This window comes from Pinus tabuliformis, chromosome 9, assembly GCF_031772625.1.
Source record: "Pinus tabuliformis cultivar Carrire ecotype Pingquan chromosome 9, CPIR1, whole genome shotgun sequence".
Taxonomy (NCBI): domain Eukaryota; kingdom Viridiplantae; phylum Streptophyta; class Pinopsida; order Pinales; family Pinaceae; genus Pinus; species Pinus tabuliformis.
In genome coordinates, this window is record NC_142307.1 from 741,322,937 (window position 1) to 741,340,872 (window position 17,936).

At 37.4% G+C, this 17,936-nt stretch overlaps 1 protein-coding gene across 4 annotated transcripts in view; it reads right to left on the bottom strand.

The window, feature by feature from the left end:
• The window catches only part of LOC149150832 (protein RRC1-like), a 235,550-nt gene that overhangs the window by 136,470 nt on the left and 81,144 nt on the right, over positions 1–17,936 (bottom strand). For all 4 annotated transcript variants that reach the window (XM_089445554.1, XM_089445553.1, XM_089445552.1 and 1 more), the window contains exons 2-3: positions 15,358–15,427; positions 14,908–15,063 (exon numbers count right to left, since the gene is read on the bottom strand). In XM_089445554.1, coding sequence (XP_089301680.1) covers positions 14,908–15,063; positions 15,358–15,427 — 226 coding nt within the window. The remainder of the gene's footprint in view (positions 1–14,907; positions 15,064–15,357; positions 15,428–17,936) is intronic.

The window sequence follows — 17,936 nt, forward strand, 5'->3', positions numbered from 1 at the left end:
ATCCCTCTTGTACCTCTGGATTTGTATATGTTTTGGCCCTAACGCCACCCTCAAGTGCAGGTTTTCCCAACCAAGATGGAGAGTAGTATTTGGCATAAGAATATATGCCAAGGCATGTGGTGGAACATTAATTTTATTCCACCATGCACACACACATTTGTGAATAATGTCATACAAGTTGGGATCTTTTTCCTGAACAATATCTTTTATTTGCCCCAACATGTTATCCATATTTCTCATACACCTCCCCATCACTGATACATCTGTATCTGCAAAACGAATCATGTTATACATGGGCTTGGTGAATTGCAAAACTTCCCCCACACGTGCCCAAACTAGAGCATCAAGAGCAGTGTCCTCCTGTTCAAAACCTTGTTTTTCAACAACGGTTGGAGCCCTGTCTTTAATACCTTCTAGTGTTGACTTGACACCATGCTAGCCAATGACTCTCTTACATTCAAAAGGCGCCTAAAGGTGACATAATATCTATCAAATCTAGTCTTCGCAATCTTAAACAACTCCAAACTTGAGTGACTACGGAAAAGCCCATGGGTATTGCTATGATTTGTAATAAATTTAATCATTTTTTTGCCTCTCTTGTACAAATCACCAATGAATTTGTAGTGAGGGTGTTTGTTCTTAATAATACCATGCATCAAAAGGTTCAATGAGTGAACCAAACACCCAGACCAAAATATGTTGGGGTATTTATCCTCAATAATTGCTCTTGTCGTCTCACAATTAGAAGAATATCAGTGATGACTTGGATGACATTATATGGCCTAATACCTTCAATTGTTTGAAGTAATGGTTCTGCAATGTTGGTGGCAGCCTTAAACTTTTCTGAGTAATCATATGTTGAAAGGAAGGCTGCACCACACAGCAAGAACACTTATCAATGGCTTGCCTTTTACATTTGTCCATCCATCAGATACAATGGATACACCATGCTCATTCCAAGAATTTGTCATTCTACCTAGAGCATGTGCTATTTTTTCTTTTTCATGATCAAGTCCCACGGTCCTAGCCCTGTCATACCTAGGGCTCTTGTATCATTTAGGGGTATCATTAATGGTGAAAACCATTTCATGCCAATAAGAGGAGCGAAGAACATTGAATGGTATTCCATATGCATAGAGAAATCGGTAAATTTTTGGATCCACATCATTCCTACACCCTTCGTCAAGGAAATCTGATATGGTTCTACGCCTTAAAGGGATGTTTGTTCCTATGCTTCCATATCCACTACCATGGGAGCATGTTGATGTAGTTCTTTGTCTATGTGATTATGGACTATCATGTTGAAAGTCAAACTTTTATCGTTTGGCTCTTCCCTTATGTATTTGGCTCTTTGTTTTGTTGTCACACTTACACAAGTTTTGATTCCTACTTGTTTACCTCCATCCCATGGCATTTTCCCACAAAGGTGCTTTGTGGCACGGGGGTATGAACCTGTGTAAGTGTTTTTGCAATGGACGCATGTAAATTTAGTGGTTCCAAGCCCTTTCCATGCTTCAGGACTAGAAACATATTTCCACAATGGGATTTGGTTTCGTTTTTGTGCCCTCATCATCTCCACTCTCCTGTTCCTCCTCACCAAGGAACTCCTCTCTAGGATTTTCAAATGCACCACTACCCATTTCTTCATCCTCTTCATCATGATCAACCCTTCTTCTTCTACTCTCCAACACCATAATAACTAAAAAATGAACCAACATCAAAAGAATGCCAAGTCATATAGCCAGTATGTTTGAAGTTTTGATTCTTTGAAGTTTTGAACTTTGGTGGAGTTATAGTTTCTTGCTTGCAATAAAATGGAGGAATGGGAATGGGAAAGAGAGGAGAACATTTTCATTTAACAATGAACATATAAAAGATACAAATGCTAGATTAGAGTCAATATCCTACCTCTTTGGCCTTCAATCCCAAGCTCTAATCTCCCTTCCAAGCTCCTCAAACTCCCAAGCAATCCTCTCAATCTTCCTCCTCAACTCAAGCTCCAATTCCAAAAGCCCTCTCTTGCTCTCTCAATATGCAAATGATGAATAATGGGAGGGGATGAGGGCCTTTTATTTCTTTTGGCCCTTCCCCTCCCTCCCTTTCCCATCACGCAGCCTACGAAATTTGCCCACAAGGAGCAATTTCTTTAAGGTGGGAGTGATCTCTCCCCGATTGCTCCCGCCTTAAAAAATTTGCTTCGAGAGCGAATGCTCCTTGACCACTCCCTTGTTCGCTCCCTATCCTCTCCCAAGCAGAGCGCGTTTCGGGAGCGGGTTCGAGGGGGGTGCCCCCCCGCAACCCTGCACTAACATCAAGGTACATAGAGGGATTGGTGCTTTTGATAAAATGTTAGTTCAATACCCTCATACATGACAAAATCTAATGGAAACATTGCAATCCCCCCAATCCTGAAATTCTAAAAAACTATTAGGTCTATTGAATATTAAGTGAGATCTAGAATTCTACATTCTCCATATGAAATCCAATGAGGTCGGATCCACTCTCAAATATCCTAAGTCATTTCATGGTAATGTCAAAAATTTAAGTAAAAGGATGAAAATACTTTAAGAATTTAACATTACCATGAATTGCATAGCAATAGTAGGGCCATAGGCTTGAATATTAGGCACGTATTGTGGGCTAGTGTCCATCAGCTAAGACAAAAAATAAAAGGAAAAGAGCAAAGCAGACCCCACTTGCTACGTTCTATGTGGCTTTACCGAATTAGAGTCAAACTGGCCAGTTTGGGGAAAAAGGTCAGTTTGGTTTTGAACCAGCGAAAAACACTTGTGACTGGTTTTTGGCTCAAAACGATCAGACCGGCCGGTTCAAACTAGTTCAGTCTGGTCCAATCCTAATAACACTAGTATCCATAGACTTTGTTGTTATTATTTCCACTAGGCAAAACCATTAGTGTTGTCTCGTGTCCAAACTTTTATGATAGCTTCCATTTTCAATTTTATAAAACCAATTGGCTATAATATATTTTTTACTTGTAAAATGACATTCTATTCATCTATTTTTATTGGTGGCTATGTTGTTTGTTGTAAATACCATTGGTAATATAACTAGTGTTGGCCTTCATTATGTAATATAATCTATCATTGATGTATTTATTATATTCATTTATTATATTGATTTTTAGTGAAAGCATGTTCTTCATGCTTATAGAGTCAAAAAGAAATTATTGAGTCAAAGAAAGATGTACTTGAGTCATGTCCCATTTGAACATTTGTAAGAAAAGAATTTTGAATTTATGTTATATGTTATATGTTAAAATTATTTTTAATATAATCCTATGGCTAGCCAAATTAAGCCAACCATATGGAATAGTCACAACTCTATATTCCACCTTGTATTAACTCCACTAATATTTCCTTTTCATTGTCAACCGTTCAAAACGTGGTGACATCAATAGCAGTTTTACAATTTTCTATGAAATAAACTGCACGAGTGGACACCAAATTGTGTATGGCAACTTGGATGTATGCAAAAGTTTTTGTATGATACAAGAGGTGGCAGAACACAGGTATTGCAAGGGTGTGGATAGTGATGCCCGTTGGAAGGCGATAGGGGCGTTGACGTGCTATAGTCAGCATGGATGATCACAAATGTTTGGCGACGAGTAAGGAAACGCAGGGGTAGTAGTGACCGATAGGTACAAATAACAGTCACGATGACTGGCCAAGGTAGCCTTGCGAAGGAGCAGATCGACAGTGGTGTGAGTAGCCTAATTGCAACCTGAACATTGTGATGCACAATGAGTAGGGAAGACAGCAGGGGCAGGACGGAAGACAGTGATTTTCTTTTTCTTTTATTTTTTATAATAGTTATTCGAATAGTGAAAAATATGCATAGAGCAGAGGCTGAGGCGGATGTGTCGTTCGAGAGTGGTGCAGGGAAACTGACGATTGCCCTGCAGTGTGTGCATTCTTGTATATTTTTTCTTTCAGATGGCTAGGGGATGGTGCGTAGGAGCAAGGTGATGATGGCTATGGCAGTCGACACATGGTTGGCTGTTTGGGCTACGTGTGGATACTATTGTTCGTAGTGAGCTGGTTGGTTGGTGTTTGCAGATACGCAGTCAACAGAGGCACGAAGTTGGCAAGCGGCACGGTGTTGGCCGATATGTAGTTTGAGGTGGCACGTCGGACTGAAATAATTACACGGTTTATTGCAACGGCTGCCGCTAGATTGAACAACTGAGGTTCCGGTGGTATGTGTTTTGTACAGGCCCAGGTAATTTTTCTATTGTTTTATATTTTTGTTATTTTCTTTTTCCAATTTTTTGTTTCGATATTTTTTTTTGAAATATATATATATATATATATTCGGTTTTTAATATATATTTTTTTAAATATTTTTATTCTTTTAATATTTTTTTTATATCTTTTTTTTTAACTTTATATATAGGTATTGTTGTTGCTTTCCCCTTCTTTTTCTTTTTTTTAGTGTACTACTTTCTTCTTTTTTTTCTCCTTTTTTTTTACTTTTTTTATGGCTGAAGGCCTAACAGCAAGCTGGAGAAACTCCAAAACTGGTAGTGAAATTCTAGAATCATGATGGCAACAAAGTTGACGACAGGTTGATGGTCAAAGGCCAAATCAGACGAAGCTTTGATACCAATGTAACGACCACTAGTCGTATACGCTGTGGAAATATTAAAATACTTCATAGACAAATACATCCATTGTAGGACAATAAGTGTAAATTGTATATTCTATAAAGAATTGATGTAGGATGATACAAATGAGAATGAGGGTCCTATATATATAGCCAAGTAAGTACCCCTTCACAAACAGTTATGTCCTTTAGGGACATACCTTTTCATTAATTGTTAACTAATTAATTATTAATCTTATTTGTTGTTTTTTACATTATTTGTGTTTATTTTTATATAAATTTAGTTTGTTACAGAGCACCCCCAAATTTATGGAAATTCGGGGGGAGGTGGGCAGTGATCGGGGTCCCTAGCATAGGTGTTCCCCTCTCCAAAATTATAAAAAATAATAATGATAATGATAAAATCCCAACAATAACAATTCATCCCATGCAATTTCATCATTGTGCAATCCAGTGAAAATGCTATTATCTTGCCAACCCAAAAATCTTGAAAATTAAGTCTACTAGATTCTAAATGAGATATAAAAATTTACTTTCTCCATATGAAGTCCAACAGGGTTGGAACCACTTTCAAACATACTAAAACAATTAGTGGTAATGTTAAAATTTAAGTAAAGGGATAGTTTTTACTTTAGAAATTAATATTACCATTAATTACCAAGGTCACAAGCTCCTCAAAACTCTATCCCTTGTCTTTATTCTATCTTAAAGGGTTGTTGGGGAAAAAAATCAAGGCCAAGTGTCCCCCATATTAGGGAGGGGGGAGCACCCAAATGCCCCGCTTTGGAGGAAACTTATCCCCAAGATTCTCCCAAAGGGGGGTGTGCGGAAACGTTCCCCCATGAGCCCCTCCACCCCACCTATGAAGCATAGGAGTGTTACATTCCCCACCGAGTCCATTTCCCAGAAGGCACATGTTTAGCTCTTAATGAGAATACTGTTGAAACTTGTAATAGCCTTGAGCCATATATTGTTAAAGCCTCAAGCTTCTGCAGAATGTGATTTACCTTAAGTACCATCCTTTGATCCTTAAATTGTCGTGGATATTCCACTCGACAGTTCGTCACAACAAATCTAATAATATTATATTAAAACTCTAAAAATTATACACTATTACAATTTATTAAACTTTAAGATCTGTGGATTTAACTGTAATTAGTGCATGCATGCGAATGGAAATTATGCAAAAAAGTAGAGAACGGCAAAATAAGCACACACAACACACAAGAAACAACATATGCTCTATGGGAAACCCTTTTGGGAGAAAACCTAGCTGGAAGGTGAGGTCACTTCGCTCTCTTTCTCTGTCTGGAAATATGGCTGCAAGTACAAAGAAGTAATGCTTGTGGCAAAGAAGTAATGTTTGTGGCCCATGGGCTGCTACAGTGCACAGATCCTCTCTGTGTGCTCTACCTCCTATCTCTCATGGCTATCTTTGCTCAGCGATAGAACAAGCTACTCTCGAAAAAATGGAATGCCTCTTCCTCCTAGTGGCCTAGTTATAACACAGCCTGATAACCTACTAGTGGTTAAGTTTGACTACAACTCTTAACTAGATTTACAAAATAGACTCTTCTAGAGTCTTTTACATCACAAATACGTGACTAGAATCTTTTCCATAAATAATGGGGGATGACGGGGCACCCTCCTGAACTATAGGTGTGAAAACAGGAAGGTCAACTTCTAAGTGGCATAAATTTTGCATACAGACTCCGACTGATGCGCTTCTTGCGCCGTTGGAAAGGTCTTTGTCTATAGAATAACATGAAAAAGTGTTGCACTAAAGCTGCAAAGTTTCACCCCCAAAAAACGATGTTTGATGATTCAAAGCACTCCCAAAAAGTTTCAGACCTTGTTTCGCCAAACTCATTCCCGCCGATAAAAACGATCCCATGAGTTGATTCCTCTAATTTTTCCACTCCAAATGCATCGAGATGGATGACAAACAATATAATGATCCAATTCCGATCATCCTTGGAATGGGGGGAATTGTCCGGTGAGCTAAGTCATATGACACAAGGGCACGGGGCATGAAGGACACAGAAATACAAGTTTGAAATGGGACATGTCTGTGAAATTTAATCTATTGCAGCAACTGGAAATTATTCTTCTAATTGATTAAAATTAAGTGTAGTTTATGTCGATTTTTGGTAGCATCGAATATGTTCTGAGTCTCGAAATTTGCAGAGAGGCTAGGACACATGTATTCAACAATACCCAGAAATCGTTTTGGGAAATTCCACCCGGAGATAGTTTTATTAAAATAATTAATTATTTTTAATGGGTGCCTAAGTCTAAACCTATGAAATTAAAATAATTCATGGGTATTAATCTAACTGTGGGTGAAACTTCTACAAGAAGATGGAGATAGAGTCCAAATGATCTAAGCCATTGATTAGAATCTAATCTGGGTCATTGATTACTCAACTGGAGGATTATAAGAAGAACTTCGATCGACATTTGGAAAATACACCAGGTAGATACTCAGTTGCCCAAGTCAGATCGATTTTCTTACTGGTCGAAGTTCAGCAAGAGAAAATCGAATTTGAGGGAGAGTTGCAAGTGAGAAGGAGAGAAGGTATCAACACTAGTTGGGAGTGCAGGAGCAGAAAACGTAGATTAGAGAAGGGGCAGCGTGGAGGCTGTGACGCAGAGGAGGAACAAAACAGAGGTTGTGATGCTGGGACTGCGCAGTCCCTATGCAGAAGTTGACGCAGTGTGATGCAAAGGGAGCAGCAGGTCCTCTCTTGGATCAGAATCACGTCGAGAAGTGTGAGAAAATTGTCTGTAAAATTTCTCACAAAGATTCCTCTTCTATTCTACAGGTTTTATCTTGTACATGAAATTTTTGCTAAAGATTAATAAAGAAGCCCTCATCTCCTGCACCGGTTTTCCCACATTAGGTTTTTCATGGGACAACTGTCCAATAATAATTGTCATTGTGATTATACTTGTGCTAGTATTTTTCCTTGCATTTGCTCACTGCGGTATTTCTAATCGTGAAGGCCGCAGTAGAATTTATTTTGATATTTGTTGTAGAAACATTGTGAATAACTTATTTATGAAATAATAAGTAAAAGAAATAATATGAATAACTACAGTTGGATTTCTATTGAGAAATTTGTACAGTTCATTTGCTACGACAAATAACGAATAAAATCACAAGTGCAATTTTCACCATAAAAACGTTGCGGAAAATAAAATATTGGAAACCGAGCAAATGCAAGCATACACACAATAAAATTGACAGTTATTTTTGGGCAAATGTCCTCGGAAAAACCTAATGTGGAAAAATCGGTGCAGCAGATGAGGATTTTATTATTATGCAATAGTGAAGTAATCTGAGTACAATATAGATGTCGAAAACTAGCAATCCTCAGTAAGAAAATATGGCAAAATTATTGAGGGAATTTCTCCCTCCACGAGCAATCCTGTTACAACACCACTTGGAAAAATTGGCTTTCCAAAACCCCTACGGAGGACTCTGTGCAGATGTTGCACAACCTGTAACTCACACTCCTGGAATCTTCCTCTAAGTCAAATGTCCTGCCTGCTGCTACTGCTGGAAGTGATCCTCTGGCTCTCTAGAAAACTTTCCTGGCCTCTAGAAGTTGAATCAACTTCCTCCCCAACTAAATCAATCTGCCACTCTAAAGTTGTCTACGCAACCTCTAGCGGAATAACTCGGCCTCCTGCTACTGTCTCTCTAGAACTGGAAATCTTCCTCCAAACTCATTGTCTTTGCTCCCTCTTTGTCTCTGCTTCCCTTCTGGCTCGAACTCTCTTTGCTCAACTACTGGATGCTCGATCTGCCAAGGAAATCAACCTCTCTTATGTGTTCTCCATCTACCCATAGAGTTATAATCTCTCATTGGTGAACTAACGGCCATGTTTAGATCCCCATCAACGGCTAAGATCATCTCCCACTTGATTCTTGTGAGTTTCTAGAGAATTCTCACCTTTCTCAATTAATTAATGTTAATTAATCACTTTTCCTAAGTTAGAGTTACGAAATATTTAATTATTGATCAATTAACTAAATTAAGTGATCTCTAGGTATTTTCTCCTAAAACCTTTTATGGGTCTTGGAGATTTGGTGTTTCTTAGCCTCTCTGACCAAAGTCGAGACTAGAACACCTGTCTAATGCTACAAAACTAACACTCCCTCTTAGCAAGGAAGGTGTTCTCTTTCACTCTATGACTCATAACAGCCTCCCATACACAATACTGATGTCTGACAACTGTGGCAATCTGCCAATGTCCCCCAACCACTGCACAATTTTGATTCATCTGTTACTTTGGGTTGAACCATCCCACATCTACGTTGTTGCTGACACTGCACTGTACAAACTGTATTGTTGCCAAATTTACCTTGCATTACAACTGCTCTCATGTTGTTGTTGCTGCAACTACGGCAACTGAGAACTAAAAGACTCTAAATCGACTGTGTCCATATGCTACAAATGTCTCCTGAGTCTCTGACTACTACTAGCCTTTGCTCTATCTACTGAGTAATTGTCTATGTTGCCACTGCATTGCACCCCTCAACATCTAACTGCAACTAGTACTGCAACTGTGCCTCAAGATCTAACTGCACAGGCTGACATTGATCCAACTACTACTAAATACTATGGGCCCCTCTAGCAAGGGTAATGACCCATATGAGGAGTAAACTGTGACTGTTGTTGCTCTTCTATGGACCCTGCCCAAAAACTCGCAACTCTAGGGTCTAGAGCTTAATGTCTCCCCACCTCTTTCCATGACGTATAGTTGCATATAGTTCGAAATCATCCTCCAACCTGGAAGACAAATTGTCGATCTCCATCAAAGTTGTTCCTACACCTGCTTCTCCATCTTGTCCTTCTTCATTTTCGGACACTAGGCACTGTAGTGACCAAACTCATCACACCTGCAGCACTTGATCTTCGACAAATCCTTTTTTTCTTTTTTCCTCCCAGTGAGTCTTGTCCCTAACTGGGACCCTTCTTTTCCTTTCCCTTTGATGCAAAGGCCACATTCTCCTCTTCTTGCACATCCTTCGGTCCTTGCCACTAATATTGTTATTCACTAGAGAGAGCCTCATCTCCTCCTGCGTAAACTCTACCCACAATCAATCCCAACCAAGTAGTTGATCTCGTCCAGTGATACCTTAGACAAAAGTGGTGTACTCTCGGATGAAACCATTGAGAGTTGTACGAACCAACTCACTCCCTTGAGGTGCTTCTCCAACTGCGGTAAGCTCGTCTCGGACATCCTAAATCCTAGTGAGATCAACAGTAACTCCTTCACCTTTACTCATCCTGGTTAGCCTCAATTTCTCCTTCAAGAACATCTTCTGATTCTTGGAAGGATTCTGGAAAAGCATAGCAATAGCATCCCACATTTCTTTGGCCATATTCTTGGCCGCTAATTGTGAGACTATATGATCCTAAAAGCCATCAAGCATCAGCCACTTTGCCTTGGCCATCTCCTTTCTGAAGTTCTCCAGTTTTGCAAGTCTATAGGTACGACTATAACTCTCTCTATGTGTACGTTTTCATACCATGGTCATCTAGCAGGAAAGGCATCCTGGCTTTCTAGATACAGTAGTTGGATGCTCCATCTAGCCTATCCTAATCTCAAAGTCCTATTGAGGCCATTTTCTACAAAATTCACAACTAGGAAATAAACGTGAATCTCTTTTTTTTTGCTTGGTTGCTTGCTCTGGTACTCACACTCCCTCCTAGAATGCACAATTCTACTAGCTTCTACTGCCACCTACAACTGGAAACCATAGATTTCCTCCAGAAAATTGAATCTGGAAACTCTCTAAGAAAATCCCCTTGTATGTATTTTTCTCTTTCACCCGGCATTGATCTACTACTGGTCTAGCTGCAAACCAACAGCACCCAGATTTTCTCAACGAATTATGTGTTTTGCTCATCAGAACTAATGCCTGGCAACACCACTGCCTGTTGGAATTACTACTAGCTTGTTCAACCTTTCCCTACACTTGCAACTAGAAATTGAACCCTTGCCCAGCAATTCGAATTGTCTGGCTGGCCATCTGTGCAAACCCAAAAAAAATTCTCAAATACTCCCTCTGAAGCTGCAAAATTTATCCTCGTCACTAAGCCATTTATCTGTTTTCAAACACGCTCTGGTACCATGTGAAACTTTTAATCTATTACAGCAACTAGAAATTATTCTTCCAACTGATTAAAATTAAGTGCAGTTTATATGCTACGACAAATAACAAATAAAATCACAACTGCAATTTTCACCATAAAAGCACTGCGGAAAATAAAATGCTTGAAACTGAGAAAATGCTAACACGCACAAAATAAAATTGACACAGTTATTTTTGGACAAATGGTCTTAGAAAACCCCAATGTGGGAAAACTGGTGCAACAGATGAGGGTTTTGTTATTAGGTAGTAATGAAATAATCTGATTACAATCTCAATATCGAAAACTAGCAATCTTTACAAGAAAATCTAACAAAATTATTAAGGGAATTTATCCCTCCTCCACAAGCAATCCCAACACAACACCACCAGAAAAACTTCTCGTCCAAAACCCCTATGCACACCTCTACATAGATGTTGCATAGCCTGTAACTTGCACTCTTGGAATCTACCTCTGATTCAGACGTCTTTCATGTTGTTGCGATTGGAAGTGATCCTCTGGCCATCTAGAAAATTTTCTCGTCCTTTGGAAGTTGAATCGACCCCCTGCTGAACTAAATCGATCTACCACTCTAAAGCTTCCTGCGCAGCCTCTAATAGAATAACTCAGCCTCCTTTTGTTGTCTCTCTGAAACTAGAAATCTTCCTCCAGACTCATTGTTCCTGCTCCCTCTCTTTCCCTACTTCCCTTCTGGCTCGAACTATCTCTACTCAACTGTTGGATGCTCGATCTACCAAGGAAATTGACATCTCCTATGTGTTCTCCATCTACCCATAGAGTTGTTAAAGTCATCTCCAGCTTGATCCGTGTCAGTTTCTAGAGAATTCTCACCTTTCTCAATTAATTATTGTTAATTAATCACTTTTCGTAAGTTAGACTTAGGAAATATTTAAATATTGATCAATTAACATAATTGAGTCATCTCTAGGTGTTTTTTCCTTAAACTTTTTCTGGGTTTTGGAGATCTAGTGTTTCTTAGCCTCTTTGACCAAAGTTGAGACTAGAACACTTGTCTGATGCTACAAAACTAACAATGTCAACCCTACAAACAAGACATGGAGGAAATATATATATATATATATATATAGATAGATATACAACAAAAGAAATATAGATATGAACATCAATTTAAATATTAAAATAGAATATTTACAAAACACTTGGTATCCCTTCAAATCTTGATTTTACCCTTCACCTACACAATGAGAGACTATAAGAGCTCTTTCCATACGACTAAAAGTGAGAAAATAGCAACGAACGCTGCTTTTGACAGTAAAACAGGTAGTACACAACTAGGGCACATCCACTATGTTTAGGGCATGCGACCTAGTATGCTTGTGCCCAAACATATGGGACATGAACACAGCACCCCTTTGGTTGTGTCCTATTACTTAACCAGCAGGTATCTCCAAGATACATATTTCAAAGAAAAAATAAACTACCATTTAATTATACATACATCAAATAAAGTGTATGTATTGTGTATACCTATCAAACCGGATTCGTCCAAAACCCTTGACGAATCGTGAATCGGTCGAATCCGACACGATTCTCTGCGGATTCGTGTCAAGATTTCATGGCACGTCGTGTCCTCTTGTGACACGTCGTGTCCTCTTGTGACACGTCGTGTCCAGTAACGTGCCGCGAATTTCCAAATCGTGTCTCGAATTTTCAAATCGTGTCTCGAATTTTATGACGAGTCCTGGTTTGCGGATTCGTTTCGAGGGCTCGGAACTGCTGCTAGGTTAAAAGGGGGCGTGTCTCTCTCAGTTGATCTTTCTGCTTCCAAGATTGAGTTCAATAAGAAGCACCATGGCACAAGATTGGTTGTAGAGCGGGCGTTAGCACGGTTCAAAGGAACATGGAGAATTATCGATGGGGTGATGTGGCGACCAGACAAACATAAATTGCCTCGAATAATCCTTGTGTGCTGTATATTGCATAACATCATCATTGATCAAGGTGACGAGTTGCACGCCGATGTTCCCTTATCACATCATCATGATTCGGGTTACAAGCAACAATTCTACCCATTTGCAGATGCAAATGCTCAAACCCTAAGAGAACAACTATCCAATTACTTATTACGGAAGCCACGTCAATGATCTGAATGGATCATATATTTAGTTTTCGCTAAATTTGTTGTATTTAAGATTCCTGTGTCTTATTCATACCATCAGACTCTGTTTAATACAGTGTCCGATGGACCTATTCTAATTGGAAATGCATTCCATGTGTTTCAAGTCCAATCTTGAAGATAAAGAGATCTGTTTGGAAATGCTTTCCATGGGTTTCAAGTTCAATCTTGAAGAGGAAGATATATGGTTACCATACGACAGAATGTCCCTTCCCTATTGAAATGTGTAATCAGTGGCTTTCAGTGCCAGAACTGAACCTGGCACTAATGCTTTTCCCTTCCCTACCTATGTAACAGATTTTGATTTGATGACTTAATGAGAAAACTACAGTTGTCAGTGTGTTTATCATTTATGTTTATGTGACTAGTACCACTGACATTTATTTGAATTTTGTATGTACTATGCATGCTAATAGCTATAGATGAAGAATCAAGATCTATGTTTGAACTTTGAAATCAATAAATTTGTATCATTAATTAAAATTTGTGTAAGAAATATGCTAATATCTAATTTTTAATATATATATATATATATATTTAAATATTATATATATATATATATATATATTTAATAAAATAATATATAACGTGTCCTGTTCCGGGGGTCAGCGTGTCCCAAATCCGACACCACGAATCCCGAATCCTACGTGTCCCGAATCCCCGTGTCAGGTGACTTAGGTGTATACATAAGAGAAGTAGTTTTAAGTTTTAATCTGTGTTACTGGATCCACAAAGTCCGATGTCGGATTCATGGATCCCCATTTCAGATACTGATACAGATATGGATCCACCCAAATCCACCTAGAACCTGCCATGTAAATGGATTGATTCTTCAAAGCCGGGAACAAATCCCATGCTATTGCAACAAATCCTGTGTCAACTAGCTCTCACACGTTGAATCCCAAGCAAATAACATTAGAGATTTTGGTTTCTTTTTAAACTATATTTGCCACCTATTTGAAACCCTAAAAAGAAAATATTCTATTTAGATTTTTAGTTAAATTACTTATTAGTAATCTATAGGCTTTATCACTGGATAAGTTATTAAATAACTATAGGCTGTATAGCACATGATAATGCTAATAAAAAAGATTTAACACATCAAAATGTTAATTTTATATTTTTGATAATGCTAACAAGAAAGCTTTAAGACAATAAATAGATAATAATATATTGTGAACAAAGGATGGTTGTGTCATTAATAATTTATTAGATCAATACCATCCAGCTTTAGGTGAAGAATCCTCCTAGAACAATATGATACAGAGACTATAACATGTTCTCAAACAATGTACAATATTCATTTACAACTGTAACTAGATGGGAATTTTTAGATTTTAAGCCAAATGTCAAGGACGATGACAGGTTGATTAAGAGGTAGAGTTGAAATATCCAATTGATGAGGATATAGAGCCATTTTTGACATGTAGTTAGACCTATTATACATCATCATATCAATAGAGTGATCATTGATGAGACACTCAATTTTGTATTAACAGTTATCATTTTTGTACAAAGCACGGTGCACCATGATTTCAATCTTTCAAATTTATAAATTAACAAATGATTTCAGTTTCAATGTTGTCATTCATGAATAGTTTTGATTTTTAACTTTGAATATGTTTCTAAAATTATTTTAAAAAAATATTAGTGTATTTTTTTTACATGGCGTTTCCCCACTGTATCCAGATCCTGGCTAATTTCAAAAATCTGGTGGATCTGTATCCATATCCGAATCCAGATCCATATCTGTTTCTGTTTCCTAGTAAGTTAGGTTTTAATCATCATATTTGTTTGGCATACCTAACAAAATTAACAATTATTGCTAACATTAAATCCTAAAACTTGTGTTTACAACATAAAAATAAATATTATGTCCCAACACTTGGGTGATAGAAAGAATTTTCAAAATTTTATTGTCCACAAAAAAAAGATTAACAAAATAAACCTGCAAGTTACAAAACAAAAATTGCTGCATACCGTTGCATTTTCTGTTTGCCTCCCCTCCCTTTGTCGATGTCCACGTTCCTGATTTCGTTTGTCTCTCAACTCTTGCTCAGCCTTTAGTTCTTCCATGAAGTTGTCAATGTTGCGCAACCTCCCCTTTTCCCTTTCCTTTGGTCTTTCTTCTTCTTTCTGCAGTCCAGAGAACATGCAAATTCACAATATTTAATTAATATATCATACTAAATAGCTCTTACAAGCTGCCTAAAATAGCAATGTCTTAACATGCCACACCACCTTAAATGGCCTGTCTCTCTTCTCCATGCCTACATAAGCGAAAATTCCAATACTTTCACAAGTATGAGTAACAAAATTTTGAAAGAGCAAAGACTATTTCTGACCAGAGAACCACAAAATTCAAAGGGAATTTCTACTACTCTTGAGATTCTCAACTATTCAATAATATTTGGCTTTAGAATACTTGACCTTTTTCTCTGGATCCTTTGATTTATTAGATGTAACTGCCAATCCAGTAGGTATAAATGAGGGTACATATCTGCAAGAACGCGTTTTAGTAACTCAACTACTATACATGAAACTAAATAAGGATATGAAAAGTAGTTATAAATAAATCAATATCCTGATTTCAAACTTCAAAACATAAACCACCATGTCCAGAGTCTAAGCCCTCCTGGTTGAAGTAATAATTATTAATTAAGCAATAAATAATATAATTGCCAGCCACTGAGAAAGATGGAAAATTCTTAATCATAACAGATTAATAAACAGCAATTGTGGTTTTAAAAGATACTTTTCTATTAGTAAAATAATAAACTCTAAAAAGTAAGTCATGGTCATTTGAGCTCACTAAAAAGATTTATTTTCTATATTGCCTTTGTTTTGGCAAAATTCTCACTCAAAAAAAAATCTGTACATTAGCTACCTGTGACTCATCAGCCCCAGTGACCTAGGGGATTTTCAACCAAATTTCAGGCACTAGCCATAGAATTGACATTGATGCACTCTTAGAATGCAATATCTAAGAAATGGTAAATTCCCTCTACTTTGACTCTATATGCCATGACAGAGGAGGGAAGACCTCCTTGTACAGGCATCAGCTAAATTTTACACCTCATGTCCATCAAATTACTTCACTCCGGAATATTAATCTCTTTTGGATGAATTGGAGTTAGGAAAGGGATCTAAACATAAACATGTGACATTCTCCTTAATCTTCATTTTCATCCTTTTACTTAAATTTTTAACATTACCATGAAATGACTCAGGATGTTTGAGAGTGGTTCCGACCTCGTTGGATTTCATATGGAGAAAGTAGAATTTTAGATCTCATTCAAAATCCAGCAAACTAATCAGTTTTTCAGGATTTCAAGATTGGGGGGATTGCAATGTTTCCATTGGATTTTGTCATGTATTAAGGTATGGAACTCATATTTAATCAAGAGCACCAATCCCTCTATGTACCTTGATGTTAGTGACATTGGTTGTCAAACTCCTCTATCGTGACCCTACTAAAAATGTACCCATCACTCAAACAAAATCTCGACTTGACATGCTATGTTTTCTCTATCTTATGTTAATGCTTAGAGGGTGATATTGATGACAAAGATCCCTACACAGATCCAGAGGTAATGAAAAAGATACCTCTCGATATTAATGCTTAGAGGGTGATATTAATGACAAAGATCCTGATTTTCCAACAAGACTAAACAATTAGGCATTTCCTATGGCGGCAAGAGGCCCAAGCATTAGCAATAGATAATAGATTTATTTGTCTTTTCTAGTTTCTAGTAGTCTTTATAACTGTTGACTCTTTCATATTTATTATGATATTTTTATAAACAATATATTACAATTTAAGTTTGACGTTTGAAGTTGGCAATTATAACTCATTGGTAATGAATTATGAATATGATGCTTCGTGAAAGTTGAAAGTTGTTTCATTTTATAACAGTTCATTTTATGTTAGATATTATTTGTTGTAATGGTTGCACTTAGCTTACAAGTACAACTTTGGTGATCAATGATGATAAATGTTATATATTGAATTTTGAAAGTTTGAAACTTTAAGATTGATTAATCATGAGACTCAATATGTTGTATGTTACTATGTTACTAACTTGTGGACGTGGTTGATGAAGATTATAACTTCTAGATGATTGTCGTTATACGGTTCAATCTATGTTTTTTATGCTTTTTATATCTAATTCATCATTCTACATGCTTTTGTTGACATATATGCATCAAAATATAAAAAATATATATATCATATAAAAATCACTCCCTGAATCACTCCCAAACCGGGAACTTCTAAGAATGTCGCTCTTGCACCCCATTATCGCACCCGCTCCCAAATAACCTCGACATGCTGAACTCCTTTGTCACCATATCATCATCCTTCTAAACAATGGATCCCACACAAGGTGGAATGTAGACTATTAGCGAGACACTTGCTTCTTCCAAGTAGAGGTGAATCTTCTTATAAAGATTCTAGTGAAGGATCTCAATGATCCTCATTCTCCAAATACTCCTTAATAATTATGATGTGTGATGACCTTTCTATCTTCTATCATGCTAGATGATTTTCTTCCAACCATATATACTACTATTTCGGTTGTCTTTTCATGCTTTCAATGAGGATACCATGAGCTACTTCCTTTCAATCGTGATGACTACTACAACCATGTAGGCTTCTACTTCAGCTATTCTTTCAAGCTTCTATAATGATGTCATGAACTCTTTTCTGCTTCAATCCTATGCTTCTAATATGATGCATCCTGCCATACTTACAATGCTTTCTATCCTGACTACAATCTTTAACCATAAGTAGAGGTCTTTTCACCTCCTACTTCTCCTTGTTATGTACTTGAAGATAAAATGTGTAAGAGACCTTAATAATGAAGATCTATCCCTTCTTCCTTCCTGGATTTCTCAGGTTCTTCTACTTCTTCAGTGATATGGGCTTCATTCATTTCTTTCCTTTTCTTGTTGCCTTTATTGAGTTTAGGACAATCTCTCTTCAAATGCCCATATTCCTGACATCCATA